The sequence below is a fragment of the Peromyscus maniculatus genome, chromosome 1 (assembly GCF_049852395.1).
Source record: "Peromyscus maniculatus bairdii isolate BWxNUB_F1_BW_parent chromosome 1, HU_Pman_BW_mat_3.1, whole genome shotgun sequence".
NCBI classification, from domain to species: Eukaryota; Metazoa; Chordata; class Mammalia; order Rodentia; family Cricetidae; genus Peromyscus; species Peromyscus maniculatus.
Genome location: NC_134852.1, coordinates 28348701 through 28362213, shown reverse-complemented (window position 1 = coordinate 28362213; position 13513 = coordinate 28348701). Strand labels below are relative to the sequence as shown.

Below are 13513 nucleotides of genomic sequence, written 5' to 3'. Positions count from 1 at the left end.
AAACAATAAATAGGACCTCAGGAAACTTAGAGGCTTCTTCACAGCCAAGAACACTATCAGACAAAGAGTCAGTCTACAGAATGGGAAAGAGTTTTGCCAACTCCACATCTGATAGATAACTAATATCCAAAATATATAAAATACTAAAGAAACTAGATTTAAAAAAACAAATAATCCAATTAAATGAAGGGGTACAGATCTAAACAGAGAATTCTCAATAGAGGAACTTCAAGTGGCTGGGAAACACTTAAAGAAATGCTCAGTATTGTTAGCTATCAGGAAAATGCAAATTAAAACTACTTTGAGATTCCATCATACACCTTTCACAATGGCTAAAATCAATAATACAAGTGACAGCTCATGCTGGTGAATATGTGAAGCAAAGGGAACACTCCTCTATTGCTGGTGGGAATATAAACTTGTACAGCCATTACAGAAATAAATATGGCTGTTACTCAGAAAGTTGGGAATCAGTCTACCTCAATATCCAGCTACATCACTCTTGGGTATATATCCAAAGGTTGCTTTGCTCAGCCATGTTCATTAATGATACCCAGAAAGTGGAAACAATACAAATGTCTCTCAACAGAAAAATTAATAAGAAAATGTGGTACATTTACACAATGGGGTATCACTCAGCTTTTTAAATGACATTATGAAATTTTCAGGCAAATTCACAGATCTAGAAAAAAATCATTTTTCTAGATTCTAGATCTGAGTGAGGTAACACAGACCCATAAGATAAATATGGTATGTATTAGGACAATAGCCACACAACTCACTGAACATGGAATAGTTGAGTCTACATGGAGCCTTTGCCCCTAAGTTATATTTTCTTTGGTGCAGGAAAAGGAGAAATGTGAACACCCACCAAGCCACAAAATCTTTGCCCCACAAGTAGCCAATCAATGTCTGATTTTATCTATGACTCACTTCACAAGAAAGAACTGATACCCAATACGGCTTAGGTAAACTGGAACAACAGACTAGACAGCCAAAAGTTGTGAAAACAAATATAACTGCTAGAAATAAAAATTTTAAAAAACCAGCAAAATGATTCCTATTGATACTCTGCTATACTCATAGATCATTTCCTTTTCCAGTCATTATCAGTGAGGCTTTCTCAGGCAACAGATGAGAACAGAAGAGATGCAGAGACCCACAGAAAGACATTATGCAGTGTGAAACCAGTTATGTCCACAGTGAAACACGGGTAGTCCCTTCTGTTGTCACTCATCCTCACTTAAGATGGATTACTGGTGTCCAGACAACACTGCTGTTAGGTGAATTAGTTAAACATGAAATATATTGGGCATGTGATAAGATGTATTTATTTATCTCTATGCAAACACTGCACCATTTTCAAAGCAGACTCAGAGCATCCAAAAGGTTGGGGATCCCTGAAATTAGTTCTCAGGGATTCTGTGGTTTGGCTATATATTTTAAACACAACATAAGCTTTTAATGCTTCTGCATTTCTGTTTACTATATTGATGTCTTTATTTTCCTTTAGAGACATAATCTCACTTGAAATCCTGACCTGCCCTTGTAGACATGTGTATCCTAGGAGTACAGGCATGAGTCACCATGCTTACTGTACCTGAATGGTAACTGACACTTTTTACCACATACTTTTTCTCCTTGTTGTGCCCCATTGATAAACAATTACCCCCATTCTGTTGTAGTATGAGAGGAGAGGTCACTTATTCATCACGGCTAGGCTAACTGGGAGACTGGTTTTCGTACTGACTGGGTTAGAGACCTGACACTTATACTCTCCAACATCCTCCCTCATAATGGGATCTATGCTGAGTTGGCACTTTGTTGGGGACAGAGTCATCCTCTCTGTGAGCTGCAGACTTTGGTTATTGAAGATCCAACGGAAGGAGATTCCAGTGCCGGCTGAGAGGCAGGTGAGGACCACAGAGCTATGTAATGTAAGTATGGTGTTGGTGACTTGAATGAAGGGATGTTTCACAGGCTCTGCAAAGAAACAGAGGAGTAGACCAAATGATAGTAGTCCTTCAGAGAGCTCAACTATCTTCTCTATAGTTCACACTTACTAAAACCTCCAGGGTAGATAAGTTAGAGCTGTGACTATAGACATGTCTTGTACCCTGGATCTGTCACCCATGGCCTCTGTGACCTTGATTAAGCCACTGAATTTTCTGTGTCTCAATTTCCCTACAATGGGACACATTGTAAATGATCACTACTGTGTCTGTGAGCTAAGCATAGTTATGAGCAATGCCATGACCTTGGGATGCAGGAGCTGCTCAAATCAGCAGCATCTCTAACTATTTGCCTGCAGAAGAGAATTCCCTAGGCTGTGTCCATGACAATGTCTGAAGTAGCTGCTTCCTCTCTTTCTGCCATGGGGACACTGACCTTCCTTTAAGTCTTCTAAGCCCAGTAAGATAACAGGCTATGACACCTGTCTACTGAGAATCAGGGGAAGGAGTTGCACAGGTGACCTAACTGAAGCTCTCTTGGCAGTGAACAGCTGGTTCCGCAATCTATGGAACTTGGACAGCCAGTAAAACCTTGTTTCCTGTAAACTCTAACAGGAAATCAAAGCCAATAAGTCACAAAAATTTCCAGTGTCATCTGGATAGAGGTGATGGATAGGGATAAAGTTTGGGGCCAAGGCTTCCTAGTGCTCTCTGTTAGGACCCCATAGCTTCCTCAGCCAGTGCCTGCCTGAAAACCAAAGAGTCTTTCTTGGCACTGTGTGCATAGTGAGAGCCACAAGAGTCCGAACTGTGACTGACATCCTTGTGCTGAGTTATCGAAACATGATACTTTCTGCAGGTGGAGACTGGTGATGGCTTCTGATATATTGCAGTTTGTCTATCCACATGAATGTCACACAATAACAGCCCAAACCTCAGTTTGAGGACACAATGCAGTGCGGTAGCAAACAAGCATAAACCAATCCTGACAGATCAGTGTATGAAGTAGGATAAACCACACCCAGCAGTGGAGACCATAGAGTCACTTACTGTTCACATGGAGATGCACATCTGCTTTATCGATTTTGAAATCTCTATTTAAAATTTCTAGTGTGTACATTCCTGCATCTTCCTCAGTGACATCCTGGAGCATCAGGGACCCATTGGTGTACACCGCCTCTCTTCTGCTGTGTGCACTCCCCCAGGTGGTGGAATTCATGGCTCTGCTGTATTCCACAATTTTAAGAACAAGGGCACTATGCATTGATTTATACCAGGAAAAGGCTTGCAGATCTTCTGGAAGATTATGTACTTGGAGAAGAACACTTTCCCCTTCAGCAGCATACTGAGGTATAGGTTGGATCATGAGTTGGGAAGAGTTGAGAGGGTTACAGCATGGAGAAAGGGAGGCTGAAAGAGAAAATAGAAAAAAAACCCATCACATGGAGATCATCGGGCTGGGTGAAAAGACAGTGACCTCCATCTTGACTAGATGGACTCATCACTCAGCCTAGAGTTGCAGGTGTATGTGTGTCTATCCCACTTAATGAAGGGCAGAAACATGACCTCCTCCTTTCCAAAAGTGTCCTTGATAGTGTCATGTCCTTTGCATGGAATTGACTCCTCAGGTGTCTACATGGCTGCTTTCTTAGTCAGACACTGTGTGCACACATGCACACTGGGTTTTGAGAGGATGCCTCCCCTGAACTCAACAGGCCCAGGATGCTCACTTTCTGTGTTTTGTTTTTGTTTACTTTGTTTTGTTGTTTGTTTGTTTGTTTCCTTTGTGGTTCCAGTCAGCTCCTGACTTCACCTTCTAGATGTTCTTTCCCTCAAGACTGGGACTGAGTGAGGGCCAGGACCAGTCAGATCTTCAGGGCTCTGGTCTTCGAAATAACAGGTTTTATGTCAACCTGACACATGTAAAGTACTTTTGAAAGACAAGGCCTCAGTTGAAAATACCACCACCAGATTGGCCTGTAGGACTCTTTACACTGCTGTCCACCCAGTATATATATATATATATATATATATATATATATATATATATATATATATATATATATATATATATATATATTACATATAATATATTACATATATTATGCACACACACACACGTGTGTGTGTGTGTGTGTGTGTGTGTGTGTGTGTGTGTGTGCACGTGCACGTGTGCATACGTATGTGATTGATGTGGAAGGGTTCAGACCACTGCCTGCAGTCCAGTCCCTAGGCTAGGAGTCCTGGGTGATATATGAGAGCAGGTTGAACAAGCCATGAGGAACAAGCCAGTAAGCAGCACTCCTCTGTGGTCTCTGTGCAAGTTCCTGGATTTTATTTATGACACTTTCAACTTGGAGCTAATAATTACACCAGTTTCACATGGACAGCTAAAATGCATTGTTCCCTATCAGCGTTGAGAGAAAGTAAGTGTTGAATCCTAGCAAAATGCTCCCTAGGTCACTTTAGTTTAGCCTTGGACAGATGACAGAATTCAGGGCTCCCTGGTCTAGAGCTCCAAGAGACTGGGCTGCCTCTGACTTCTCGGACTGAGTTACTTTCCACCAAGGTCTTTTTTGATGCAGTGGGGGTAGTTAGAAGACGGAGTCTGATCTATGGCCATTTGTCTCTAACATTTGTGTTATGTACTAAGTGCTCAAATACCAATATGGAGACAGTACAGAGGAGAGGGAGGCACAGGCCAGGCATCACAGTCCTGTGTGTCTCAACCTCACCCTGCACTGAACAGTCACAGAGAGTCACTTACTGTCCATCTGGAGTTGCACATGTGCTAATTCTGTTTTCATATCTGTACTTAGAGTCCGTAGGGTGTATAATCCAGTGTCCTTCCAGGTGACATTGTGGAGCAGCAGGGATCCATTGCTGTACACTGTCTCTCCACCATTGTGTGCAGGGCCCAGCACACTTGAATTCATGGTTATTATGTGTCTTGCCACCTCAAAGTTGTTGGACACAATCATCCCCTTATACCAGAAAAGGGATCGAAGATTTTCTGGGAGATTGTGAACAAGTAGAAGAACACTTCCCCCCTCGGGAATGATGGGGGGCACAGATTCAATAGTGGGTTGGGCAGATGTGGAAAGGGGCCCACAGCTCCAAAGGAAAGCTAGAAGGGAAGAGAGAAATCCATCAATATTAAGAATTTTGTATTTTGGTAAGATGAAACCCTCTATTCTGAACAGGTTTGTTCTCTGCTCACTCTATCGGTGTGGGTGAGCATCTCCTAATCTGTATCCCTGAATTAGCATGACAACTAGCTCATTGCTGTCAGATCTCAGCTCACATTTACAGTAGATTGGTGTTGGTGTGAGGTCTGCTTGACCTCTTCTCTTACAGACCCTGTGTCTTCACTCTGACTCTTTTTGTTGTTGTTCTGTTCCTTTTGTGGTTCCACTCAACACCTCACTTCACTTTCTAGCTTTCTTTAATGATCTGTCTTCCACTAGGACAGAGGCATCAGAAGAACCATGATTTGTATTATATTAAAAAATGATGCCTAGAAAAAAACTCAGAAACTTGTGGAGCATAAATGAATGAATGAATGAATAAATGATGTTGCAAAACCCTTGTATATCCATGGACTTAGTTAAGAAATCCATAGGTTTAGGTATACAGAATTGAGTCATTATATTAGCTTTAATTTTTTACACTTATTTGCAGATTATATTTATATGTGACTATGAGTTCATGAGCATGCCTCAGTGTGGATGGGTAGATATAGGACACAGTACTGAGGCAGAGGTCAGAGGACTTGTGTTCATTAGTCTCACATTAGTCTCAGCTTGTCAGACAATAAAGCAAATATCTATATCCATTGAACCATGTCATTGATAATAACGCCTTGATTTTTTGTTGTTGTTGTTGTTTGGGATGTCAAGGTGAGATCATTAGCCTTTAGAATATTGTGGTCATGGTGACTAACTTTGGGAAAGAATAATGTCTCCTCCATCCTTATTTTCCAATATTGATTGTTTCCTGATGCTGAGCCTCTGACCCACCCTGTGTCTTCTCCCCTACAAACAGAGACTCCTCTTGGGTCCTTGTACCACTCAGGAGATTCCAGAGAGTAAATGAGTCCTCTCCTCTCACACACTGTTAAATCACATTCTCCTCACCTGGAAGCAGGAGTTCCTAAGAATCAGTGACCCTATGCAGAGGAGTACAGGGGGAAAACTATGGCCTCTGTGGCCTGATCTGTCCTCTTCCTGTGGCATACCTATTCCAGCACAGTATCCAAGTTCTTTTGCCCTTCCCCTCTCTGAGCTGAGCTTCCTCCCAGGCAGGAGCACCTCCCAGATTCCCAGGAGCTGTGGGTGGTTCTCTGTTCAAAACACTGCTCTGTCCCTCCCCGTCAGTGCTGCTCCATGTCCCACTCCACTTCTCTCTTTATGTTTTAGTTGTCCATAACACTGAGTAATCATCAAGGCTAATGAGCATCCCTATTATCAAGAAAGTAGCAGATGACCCTGGGGCTGCCCTCTACTGTGTCCTGGCCTTGGTCTCTAAGCACCCAAAAGGGAAAGTCTGTACAACTGTGTGGCACAGAAACCTAGCTGGTCACCCAGTCATCTTTCCTGTGTTTTCAGTGCTCTGCAAACATGGAATTTGCTCTCAGCAGGAAGGTGATGGAGATTTCTATGGGGCTTCAAAGGGACCAGCTGAGTGATACATGGGGAAGGGGACAGATCCTTCTTACTGAAGTCATCAGTCAGGATTCAGACCTAGGACAAAGGCCCAGGAGCAGATGTGTCAGGAGTCTTACATGCTGGGTGTGTAGAAGGAGGTGACCTAAGTCCTGGAAGGAAACTATGGGCTCTTTTGTCTCATGCAAGATTTCAAGACCAGGCTCCTACTTCTTCTGTTTGCTGAGCTGTGTAATGGGTAGGTCTGCCTATGTGCTCCCTGGTTTTTCTAAGATGCCTTGGACCTCTATCTAGTTGATTCCCCTTGGGTAGCCTATATTTCACAAAGGAAATACAGAAAAGGAAAAAATGGAACATGATCCCCTGGCAGTGTAGCAGACACATAAAGCAGCCAGTAGGCCTAAAAATGGTCTGTTTGTGATTTCAAAGTTGGCAAAAATATGGGATGGGGCCAGTCTTCTAGGTTAAGTTGTTGGTTCATGCAAATAGCTTTCTTAGTGTTGATGCTGTGTCCTGATGCTGTCCCTGGTGATCCCTGGGAGAACTACGGCTCATGATCTGGCAAGCTGTCAGATCAGCATAGCCTGTAGCCATTTGCCTACAAAAAAGAATTCCTTGAGCTGAACCCCAAAGGACAAGCACTTGTCAGGAGGACTTATGTCCTCTGTCCCTCTCCTTGATGACCATAGATGACCATAACCTTCCTGTGAAGTCTTAAAAGGCCATCAACACATAGAGTTAGTTGCCTGTGCACATATCCAGCTGAGATCTCCCTGATGAGTCTCTGGAGATGTCCAGGGGACTTAGACTAACCTTATCTATAATGACAGTACATAGCTGACTCAACATACCACAAGACTAGTAAGCACCATTTTCAACCATCAGGAAGTCAAAATACAACTTTTGTAAAATGATTCTCAGCGCCATCAGAACTTGAGAATGGGACAGAGGTCTGGAGAGTAAGGTTTCTTGATACTCACATCTCTGTAGAGATCCTGTGTTTTTCTCAACAAGGTCCAATGTTGATTCCCTAATGGTCTTTCTTGAGGGTACACTCCTGGTAAGAACCCCAAGAGTCTAGACAGAGGCTGATAGCCTTGACTGAGTTACCCACTGTGTATCCACTATACGGAAAGTGAAATGAAATGAAGGATTCTGATCTATTGCCATTATTATACATTATGTGTGTCCTGCACTAAATGCTCAAATGTAAGAATGAGGACACAATGTAGAGGGGAAGTAGGCACAGGACACTCTCCTGTGTGTGTGTCCAGTCGAATGAACCCACCCAGTACTGAGAGTTTGCAGAAAATCACTTACAGTACACGTGGAGGTATATGGATGTTGTTGATATGATTTCTTTATGTCTGTTTATTGATCGTAGGGTATAAAATCCAGTGTCCTTCTGGGTGACATCTTGGAGATGCAGGGATCCATTTCTGTACACTGTCTCCCTACCACTGTATTCAGGCCCTTCCACTCTTAAATTAGTGTCCAGCGAATAAAGTACAATTCCAAGGTTCATATTTGTCACCCCTTTGTACCAGACAAAGGCTTCAAGATTCTCTGGCAGATTGCGGACAAGGAGAAGGACATTTTCTCCTTCAACCACATCAGGTGGCACTAATTCAATAATGACTTGGACAGTGGTGGGTAGGTGCCAACAGGTTAAAAGGGAGGCTAAAATGGAAGAGAGAAAATCAATCAATATTAAGCAGGTAAGATCATCACTCAGCCTAGGTGATTGGGTAGGGGTGTGCCCACCCTCTTTGGTAGACATGAGCAACATGACCTTCATTCCTCAGAGCCTCTGACTAGAATTCCTCTGTAAGGAATTCTATGATCAGGTATCTGCCTGGATTACCACTTAGTGTCTCCCTATTTGGTATGAGGAATCCTCTCTGGCCTCCTTCTCTAGAGAGTCTCCCCTTTTGACTTTTTTCTCTGTTTGCTTTGTGGTACCAATCAGTCCTTGGTATCATTTTCCATCTATGCTGATGTCAGATCCACTAGAACCAGGTCTTTGTGAGGACAGGGATTAGTCTGACTGTTTCTGAGGGTTATTTTCTAGGAAAAGGCTCAGACACCAGTGGATAATAGAAAGAAGGAGGAAAGGAAGGATGGAAGGAAGGAAGAAAAAAGGAAGGGATGGAGGGAGGGAAGAAGAGAGGGAGGAAGGTATGGACAGGAAAATGTGTCCACATGGGTTTATGTACATAGCTCCTTGGTTTGGAGGTAACAAAAACAATTATAGACATGTGTGATTTAAATGTTTATACATTTCCTTGTGTATTGTATGTGTGTATTTGTGAAGGCGGGTGTTTCAGTGTATGTCTGTGCACACTCACGCTGCAAAAGATTTTGTAAGGCGAAAAAAGGCCAGCAGGAGTCTGTTTTCTCCATTTATTATGTGGGAGCTGAAGACTGAATGCAGATTGTCACGTCCCTACACACTGAGCTGTCTCACTGGCCCACCCCTGCTTGATTTCTATTTGGAGAGTCACTGTGTCATGGTAGGGAACATTAGACTCCAGACCATGGCAGCTGATGTGATTGGTTTGAATAGGAAGCAGTTAAGGCTTTTCCCTTCCATTTATCACCTCCTGTCCACCACCAGCTATAAGCAGCTGAGCTTCTCTCCCTCCCTGTACTTTGTGTTCTATGACTGCAAACAGACACATCGATTCTCCTCTCAGACTCCTGTCCTCTTTAGGAGACTACAGGTATCCTCTAAGTTCCCAGAGATCTGGTATCCTTACCTGTGACCAGTAGCCCCTGCCAAGAGATACAGCCCTTACAGGGAAGCACAGAGGACAACTCCATCTCTCTTCTCACTGTGCCTTTTTCCCTCTGAGGAGAAGAGCTTCAGTTCCAATACAGCTCCAGCCTCTGCTGTCCTTCCTTCCTCTGAGCTGAGTGTCCTTCCAGGTAGGAGGAGCACTTCCCAAAACCCAGTGGGCTGTGGGTTGTAGGATCTGTGTCCAACACACTGCTCTGTCCTTTCCACTCCCAGTGCTGTTCCACGTCCCTCTCAACTTTTCTCTCTTTATGTTTCACCTCCAAGCAACACATTGAACAACAAGGCTGATAAACAGTCCCATGCCCTCAGAGAACAATGGATCATCTAAGGGCTGACCTATGCTGTGTCCTGTCCTTGGGTCTGTCCGCACCAAAGAAGGAACCTCCAACCAGCCTATGTGTCCTTCTGACAAAGAGACCCAGCTGAGTACCCAGCGTGCACTGTGTTCTCAGTGCTCTGGGAAGGTGGGATTTACTTTCAGCAGGAAAGTGACAGAGATGTCTCTGAGGGATGGAAACAGACCAACTGAGTGATTACTAGGGATGAAGATCAGTCCTTTGCCACTAATGTCACTAGACAAATTCTTGATCCAGGAGAAGTTTATGAGGTGTTTTATGTCCTCAGTGTTGAGGAAGATGCAACGTTTGTGTCTTTGAAAGGACTGTGGCCTCCCTCTTTCTATGGAGGGTTTCAAGGCAAACTTCAGCGTTATGTGTTGGCTGAGTTGTGTATTGGATAAATCCATATCCTCTCTGATCTTCCTGAGTCACCTTTCCCATTTGTCTAGGTGATTCTCCAGTGGGAATTCTGTCTTCCCATATGAAGATGTCAGGAGGGAGGGGAGATCAGCTTCCTCGTGTAGAAAGGTGTGTTCAGACATAGGTAGTATCCAGTAGGTGAGAGCAGGGTTGTGGGACAGAGCTTTATGTTAGTAGGGGCAGAGATGGAAATCAGTCTGCTTGGCAAGGTCATGGCTCAGGGAGACAATTTTTTAAAGGTTGAGCATATGGCTTGTTATCACTCCCTGAAGATCTATGTTAGAAAGGAAATCTCATGTCTAGGGCTACAGCAGAGATGATAAAAAAGTCAACTGTGAACTTCTCTGATACCCTCAGCATAGGTGGGATGCAGGGCCTGTTATACTGATCACTGTGCTCATTAGCACTCCTAATTCCATCTAGTGTGGGGTAGTTCTAGACAGGATTTAAGATTTTTCCTGGGAAGCCCTGGACTAAAGTCAAAACAATGTGTAGCCAGAGGATAGGTATCCTTGGGAGGACTTTTGTGCTCAGAAAATTTCAGAGGAAATTTCTAGGACATTTTTCTTGATACTCAAAGGAAAGGACACTAATTTATGGTTGGCACATTCACTTTCTGGTTCATCTCTAGGGTCTAAGTCTTTCCATCTCTTTGCATATAGAGGGGTGAGAGGGTCCAATTTTGAGTACAGAGAAAATTGATTCAAATGAATATGTCATCTTCTCTTCCTTGTACACCATTCTAGGTTTTTCCTCTTGCTATGATAACATCCTGAGTAAAAGCAGCTTAGGAGGGAGCAAAGGATCCAGTTTTCTTCTGGGGCTATGTCATATTGTAGCGCTGAAGGAAGTCAAGGCAGAAAACATGCTGCTTGCTGGCTCATTCACTGACTTCCTCTATTGCTAACCCTGAGCTAGCTTTCTTGTAAAACCAAGAGATGGTCCTTGGTTGTACAAGAAAGCTAGCATGGGACTGGACTAGGTCCTCTCCACGTTCTGTAGCTTGATCTGCTTGGGGGCCCCCTGGCGGTAGGATCAGAATCTATCCCTGGTGCATGAGCAGGCTTTTTGGAGTCCACTACCTATGATGGGGCACTTCATGCAGCCTTGAGGCAGGAGGAAGGGCTTGGACTTTCCTCTTTGGGATGTGCCTCCCCATGAGAAGCCTTTCCTTCTTGTTAGCGGGGAGTAGGGAGTGGGTTAGGAGCGGGAGGCTGGGGGTGGGAGGAGGGAAGAGGGGGATCTGTGATTGGTGTGTAAAATGAATAAAAAATTTTTCTTAATAAAAAAAAAAAGAAAAAAATCCCTCACAGACATGTCCACAGCCTGACCTGATAAAGACAGTTACTCAGTTTAGATTCTGGTTTCAACCCACGTGACATTGGGCTGAGTCAAGGTGACAGTTAAGTCTAACTAGGACACTGTTTCAAACTGCTAAGTCCTCCTCCTCCATGGGAAGACTCCATAGGAAGTGAGTGTCCCTCTTTGTTTGCCACGGTCATGGCATGTGCTGGTGTCCACTCAGAGCCAGGGAACAGCTCAAGGACATCTACCCTGAGTGTCACTTTTCCCACTGCCCATTTCCTGAACTCAGGGACAATTGTGATGTCCACAACAGACACTGAGAAGAGCTAATGAAACATCATCATCAAAACATAAGTTTCATCCTGACTCATGATAGGCCTCCCAGGCACGTTCATCACCTGCCTCTGCTGGAATCAGAGCAGAAGCCAATTATCAGCTGACATGACCATTGTTCAAAGTTCCAGGTGTTCCTTCTGAGTCACAGAAGTCATGATAGCAATGGGGGTGGGACAGGAAGAAATGAGTTAGTGTCAGAAAGAAAAATCTATTTGACCTTAAGTAAAATATCTGCCTAGGAAGTTCCTCACACCTGGAAGGAGTTCACCCCTTCATATCTCAAGACCAATCAAGAGTCACCCAGGAGAAATCAGAGATTCAAGGAGAAGGGGATGAAATGGATCTGGAATCTCATAGGAGTAATGGGATTTGTTTCTGCCCCTGGTGACAAGCTGGGAATTAATTACTGTATCTACCCATGAACCAAATCTTCTCCCCAATGTTCAAGACTGGCATTTCAGTGATCCCCTCACCAAGACCTGTAATTTTCTTCAGTGTGGTCCTATTAATGCCAATTGCAGAGTTCTAGGCAAGGAAGATACAGGATTAGTAGTGATGTTTGGGATAAAGAGCCTATTGGAGGATTACTGGTGTTTCCCATTGATAAGCCAAGAGTATTAAGTGGGTAAATCAGTGGATGTATGGCAGGAGAGGTAGAGGTTTGCCCCTGGATTGAAATGAATATCTGAGGGGGATATTATTGAGACGTCCAGACCATATGGAGCAAACAGAATAAAACGGCATGTGATATCAGCAATGGGAGGGGAGAATTCTGATCTATAAAAGACAATATCATTTCTTTGAGTTGCACTATAACCTTAGATAAGTAGGTCCCAACCAGAGCTGGGGTGTGGATTAGTAGAAGACTACTTATGTAGTACTTATGTAGCATGCACAAGCCCTGATCAATCAGGAGCACAACACACAAAGCACCCCTACTATACAATCATGAGTGTATGGAGCTGAGTCTGAGATGTCCTCTGTCTCCATCATCCTAAGCCTTTCTAGGAAGAAGTCATTACACTCCATTGTACCTTGGGCCTTACTACATGTGCTTGGTCTAGGCCAGGGTGACTACATGTGCTTGGTCTAGGCCAGGGTGACTTGGCCCATGTAGGTATCTGTGTGTTGGGTTAGTGTCACAAACCAAAGAAGTACTGAATGTCCCAGCTCTGGCCCTCTGTATGTAGGCAATTGTAGCCATAAGGCAACAGAAATTACTCACAGGTAGCATGAAGTTTGAATGGGTCATGTAACAGTCATTTCCACATTACGCTGTCAGTGTGACACTGAATAAGTGACAGTTTACTTGCCCTCTGACAGCTTCAGCCTGTCACCTTCTGAGAAATTTTGACCATTTTATTTTTCCTCCACTGGTAGGTTGTAATGTAATGCTCAGGTTCTCACTTTAAGGCTATCATCACTAACCTCCATAGGGTTAGAATCGCCAGTTTTGGTATTGGCATCAGGTAGAAGTTCTGTGCAGGCAACAGACAGATGATGCCCTCCATAGGACCACTGATCTTTGCAAATGCCCCTTTCAACTAATGTTGATCTTTCTAACCTCTACCCCAATCCATGTCCTTACAGAACCAGGCAGAAGATGAATCACAGGCATATGTATGAGGACCTGAGTACTCAGAGATGTTGGGCTTCCTGAGCTCTCTGGGAGAAACCTTCTTTGTCATGTGTGAACTG

The 13513-nt window shown here is 43.7% G+C and overlaps 1 protein-coding gene across 2 annotated transcripts in view; it reads right to left on the bottom strand.

Moving 5' to 3' along the window:
• Positions 1-9672, bottom strand: part of LOC102913786 (pregnancy-specific glycoprotein 22-like) — a 48860-nt gene extending 39188 nt beyond the window's left edge. The window contains exons 1-5 of one of the 2 annotated variants that reach the window (XM_006975252.2): positions 9376-9672; positions 7937-8296; positions 4720-5079; positions 3003-3362; positions 1307-1983 (exon numbers count right to left, since the gene is read on the bottom strand). In XM_006975252.2, coding sequence (XP_006975314.1) covers positions 1700-1983; positions 3003-3362; positions 4720-5079; positions 7937-8296; positions 9376-9439 — 1428 coding nt within the window. In that variant the 5' untranslated portion in view covers positions 9440-9672 and the 3' untranslated portion in view covers positions 1307-1699. Of the gene's footprint in view, positions 1-1306; positions 1984-3002; positions 3363-4719; positions 5080-7936; positions 8297-9375 lie in introns of those variants that run through there. The other variant, XM_042272573.2, reaches the window with a different exon arrangement.
• Between the last annotated feature and the right edge of the window lie 3841 nt (positions 9673-13513).